We start from the raw sequence: 4805 nt of genomic DNA, 5'->3' as shown, positions 1-4805 counted from the left end.
AAGATGAAAGATACTCAGATCTCTAGGTGATAAGATTATATATGAATCACTTTAATTTCTTCTACTTCTCTCTCTCTCTCTTTTTTTTTAAGAGATGGGATCTTGCTCTCTCACCCAAGCTGGAGTGCATTGGCATGATCATAGCTCACTGCAGCCTTGAACTACTAGGCTAAAGCGATTCTCGTGCCTCGGCCTCCCAGGTAGCTGGGTCTGCAGGCAATAACCACCACACCTGGATAATTTTTAAGTTATTTGTAGAGACAGGGTTTCACTCTGTTGACCAGACCGGTCTTCTCCATTTTTTTCCTTTTTGAGACGGAGTCTCGCTCTGTTGACCGGGCTGGAGTGCAGTGGCATGATCTCAGCTTGCTGAAACCTTTGCCTCCTAGTTCAAGTGATTCTCCTGCCTCGGCCTCCCAAGTAGCTGGGATTACAGGCATGCGCCACCATGCGTGGCTAATTTTTGTATTTTTTGTGGAGGCAGAGTTTTGCCATGTTCAGGCTGGTCTTGAACTCCTGACCTCAGGTGATCCACCTGCCTCAGCCTCCCAAAGTGCTGGGATTACAGGCGTGAGCCACAGCCCCTGGCCTCTTCTCCACTTTTTAATGTTTTCTGTTTTCTATATGCACACAAGACTTTTCAATCCTAAAATATATACACGTTTTTTAAATGTGGACTTGTCTGTGATAAGTGTATAGAAGTATTTCTCTTCTCATCTCCTCTATTCAACACCTCCTTACTTTTATTTCTGAACAGGTCTCCAGGAAAAGTTGGGCTTTCAACATTCAAGGTAAGTTGTACTTTCTGACAGTTATGCTTTTAGAAATTGTATAATTTTCGTGTTTATATGTAATTCTTCATTTTCTTGGTTTTGCTTTCTTTTACTTATTTTGTGCTCAGTAATATTGCCATTATGTCCTACTTGGTATAAATAGATACTCTAGAAATACCAAACTAAATATTATGCTGTAAGGAAGGAACTGTAAGTATTTTTTTATTTTAACTAATTTTTATTTGGTCTATAGTATCTAGAATAAAAGAACATTATTGTGTGTGTGTGTGTGTTTTATAATATCTAGAATAAAAGAATGTGTGTGTGTGTGTGTGTGTGCGTGCGCGCGCATGCGCGTGTGTGTGTGTTGAAAAAGTAATACTTGGCCAAGTGCAGTGGCTCACACCTGTAATCTCAGTACTTTGGGAGGCTGAGGTGGGCGGATCAGTTGAAGTCGGGAGTTCGAATCAACATAGTGAAACTCCATCTCTACTAAAAACAGAAAACAAAAAACCACACACAAAAATTAGCCAGGTGTGGTGGCACACACCTGTAGTCCCAGCTACTTGGGAGACTGAAGCAGGAGAATTGCTTGAACCCAGGAAGGAGATGGAAGCTGCGTTGAGTCGAGATCCTGCCACTACACTCCAGGCGGGGTGACAGAGCAAGACTCTGTCTCAAAAAGAAAGAAAAATTAATATTTGCATGACAAAAATGTACAGTAACTGAAACGAATGTATACTTCTTGTGGGCTCGTGTACCATCATCACTATATATAAAAATCAGTTCCAGCTTATATTCAAGCAGAGGAGTTTGGTATTGAGACATTATGCCACTGAGAGCCATTTTAAGTATATCACCAAACAGAACTATTTATATCAGATAGAGTATTTATTGTATATGTGTATATATTCATATGTATTGTGTAATCTCAAACATGCTGTATTTTTTTCAGTTACAGTATACCGACCTTTTATTTATACATATTGGATACCAGTCTCTTTGATAAATGATGGTATATTTATATGGAATATTCTACAGCAGTAGAAATGAATGAATTAGTTATATACAGTGACATGGATGAATTTCAGCACTAGACTGTTGAGTGGGGGGGAACTACTCGTAGAAAGAATATACCATAACATTCCATTTATATTAAGTTCAAAAGCATGCCAAACTAAAGAATATATTGTTTAGAGAATAGATTGTTTAGAGATACAAGCATGGTAAAACTGTGAAGAACTACAAGGGAATGATAAACACAAAACTTAGGATATTGGTCATTCTTTGAGGGGGAGAGATTGTAATAGAAATGGAGAAGGATACACAAGAGACTTGAAAACTAACAATAATGTTCTCTTTCTTAAATTGAGTGCTTAAGAAAGGTTATTCTTTTCCTACGTTAAATAAAAATTATTTTGTATTTACTGAATATTTAATAAGAACAGTTTTAAAAGTAATATATGCATAGGGTTGAAATTTACTCAGGACAAAAGGTATATGGTTGAAAATGTAGCTTTCCCTCCACTTCTTATCCCCCACCTCTCAAACTTCATATCCATAGGCGATTACTGTTTGTGCTTATAGATCTTAAAAGTCATTTAGCTCTAAGATATTTTTCGATGATAACAAATAGATTTGGAGAATTTACTTTACCCCAGTAATTATAGATTGTCCTTAACTTGAATAAAATTAGATAATGAGTATACATATTTAATAAATATGAAGTTGAATATTGTTCAGTGTTTTAACTTTTTATTTTGAAATAATTATAGGTTCACAGGAAGTTTTAAAGATAATGCAGAAAGGTCCTGTATGTTCTGTGTATTCTTCACTGTTTCCCCGGTGGTTATATCTTAATTATAGTACAATTTTAAAATGAGAAATTTGACATGGCAATGTAAGTGTGTAGTCTGCGCCAAGTTATCGTGTATGTTTGTGTAACAAACAATCACATCAAGATGCAGAACTATTTCATCATCACAAAGATCTCCCTTGTACTACCCCTTTATAATCACACCCACCACCTTCCCCATATCATCCCTAAATCTATTTTCCATCTCTTATTAATTTTCTTACTTGAGAAATGTTCTGTATATGGAATTATATACCATGTGACCTTATGGGATTGGCTGAAAGGATCGCAATCCATCCAAGTTGTTCAGTGGTTTGTTTCTTTTTACTGTCAAGTAGCATTCTATGATAAAGCTGTACTGAGGATATTGAGTGTATATTATGAATAACAATATATCTATTGATACCTTAATATAAAGAAAGGCTTGATATAGTTCTGATTGTTGGTGATTTTACAGTCTGATGGAAGAGACATGTATGCAAGAGGGCGATTTATGAGGTCTCAATGTTTGTAAAATAGATTAGACATGTTAAGTGCCACAAGGGGTTTGGAGAAGCAAGAGGAAGATAGAGTTGTCATGAGAGCACTGTTACCTGGAATAGCAGAGAAAGGGGAAATAGAACTTTTGCTGAGCTTTGAAAATTGGGAGAGTTTTGTTGTAGGTAGATAGAGAAATATTGGAAAGCATTGTAGTTAGGAAATGGTAGGGACTAATTAAGGTGCAAAATCATGAGATTTGCTTGGGGAATTGAAAGACTAGTGTGACCAGTGTAAAAAGCTTCAGTGGTAGAGTATTGGAAAAGTAAATTAAGGCCAGATTGTCATGAGCCTTGAATGTCAGGTTACCCGATTTGATCATAATACTATGTGTACATGCATTGAAACATCACATTGTACCCTGTAAATATGTATCATTATTATATGTCAATTACAAATTAAAAATTAAATAATTTAATTTTAGAAAATTAAATTTAATTTAGAAAAGAGGCTGGGTGCGGTGGCTCACACCTATAATCCCAGCACTTTGGCAGGCCAAGGCTGGCAGATCACCTGAGATCAGGAGTTAGAGACCATTCTGGCCAATATGGTGAAACCCCATCTTTACTAAAAATACAAAAATTAGCCAGGCGTGGTGGTACACGACTGTAATTCCAGCTACTTGGGAGGCTAAGGCAGGAGAATCACTTGGAGCTGGGAGGCTGACGTTGCAGTGAACCAAGATTGTGCTACTGTTCTCCACCCTGGGCAATAGAGTGATACTCTGTCTCAAGTTTTAAAAACATTTAGAAAAGAACTCTGATCTTTAAACTTTTGAAACAGATTATTTTTGTGGGATTTTTGTTGTTGTTTTTGTTTTGTTTTAAGATGGAGTCTCCCTCTTGTCACCCAGGCTGGAGTACAGTGGTGTAATCTTGGCTCACTCCAACCTCCACCTCCTGGGTTCAAGCGATTCTCCTGCCTCAGCCTCCTGAGTAGCTGGGATTATAAGCACCTGCCACCACACCCAGCTAATTTTTGTATTTTTAGTAGAGACAGGGTTTCACCATGTTGGCCAGGCTGGTCTCAAATGACCTCAAGTGATCCACCCTCCTTGGCATCCTAAAGTGCTCGGATTGCAGGTATGAGCCACTGGGCCCAACCGGGATATTTTTGTTTTTTGAAGGTCTCACTTTGTCACCCAGGCTAGAATGCAGTGGCACGATCACAGCTCACTATATCCTCAAGCTCCTGGTCTCAAAGACTCCTCCCACCTAATACTCCCAAGTGGCTAGGACTATAGACTCACAACCCTACACCTAGCTAGTTTATTTTATTTTTATTGCTTAGAGACAGGGTCTTGCTAGGCTGTCCATACTGGCCTGAAACTCCTGACCTCAAGCCATCTTCCTGCCTTAGCCTCCCAAAGCATTGGGATTACATGAATGAGTCACTGTGCCAGGCCTAAAATGGGACATTTAAAAAGTCAATTTTTATGTGTCTTACAACTGTGTTACCCAAGGTTTTTTTTGCTGGGCAATTAAGAAAACTGGTGGAAGGGTGGAATAAAGTTTGGAGGAAAAAGACTAAAGTGCAGAGAAAGCTGTCAAGAGGCAGTTAAAATGTCAAGACATAAGACTACAACAAAGGGAACAGCATTAAAAGGAATGGAAGTATGGATATGATAGCGATTTAAGAAT

The 4805-nt window shown here is 38.1% G+C and overlaps 1 protein-coding gene across 2 annotated transcripts in view; it reads left to right on the top strand.

The window, feature by feature from the left end:
• The window catches only part of WDR44 (WD repeat domain 44), a 95106-nt gene that overhangs the window by 29942 nt on the left and 60359 nt on the right, over nt 1-4805 (top strand). Inside the window, exon 3 of one of the 2 annotated variants that reach the window (XM_037732349.1) lies at nt 758-791. The exons of the other annotated variant lie outside the window; for it this stretch is intronic. Coding sequence (XP_037588277.1) covers nt 758-791 — 34 coding nt within the window. The remainder of the gene's footprint in view (nt 1-757; nt 792-4805) is intronic. 2 annotated transcript variants of the gene reach the window in all.

Source organism: Cebus imitator, unplaced genomic scaffold, assembly GCF_001604975.1.
Source record: "Cebus imitator isolate Cc_AM_T3 unplaced genomic scaffold, Cebus_imitator-1.0 Scaffold445, whole genome shotgun sequence".
Classification (NCBI taxonomy): Eukaryota; Metazoa; Chordata; class Mammalia; order Primates; family Cebidae; genus Cebus; species Cebus imitator.
Note: the sequence above shows the minus strand (reverse complement) of the source record. Positions and strands in the feature narration are given on the sequence as shown.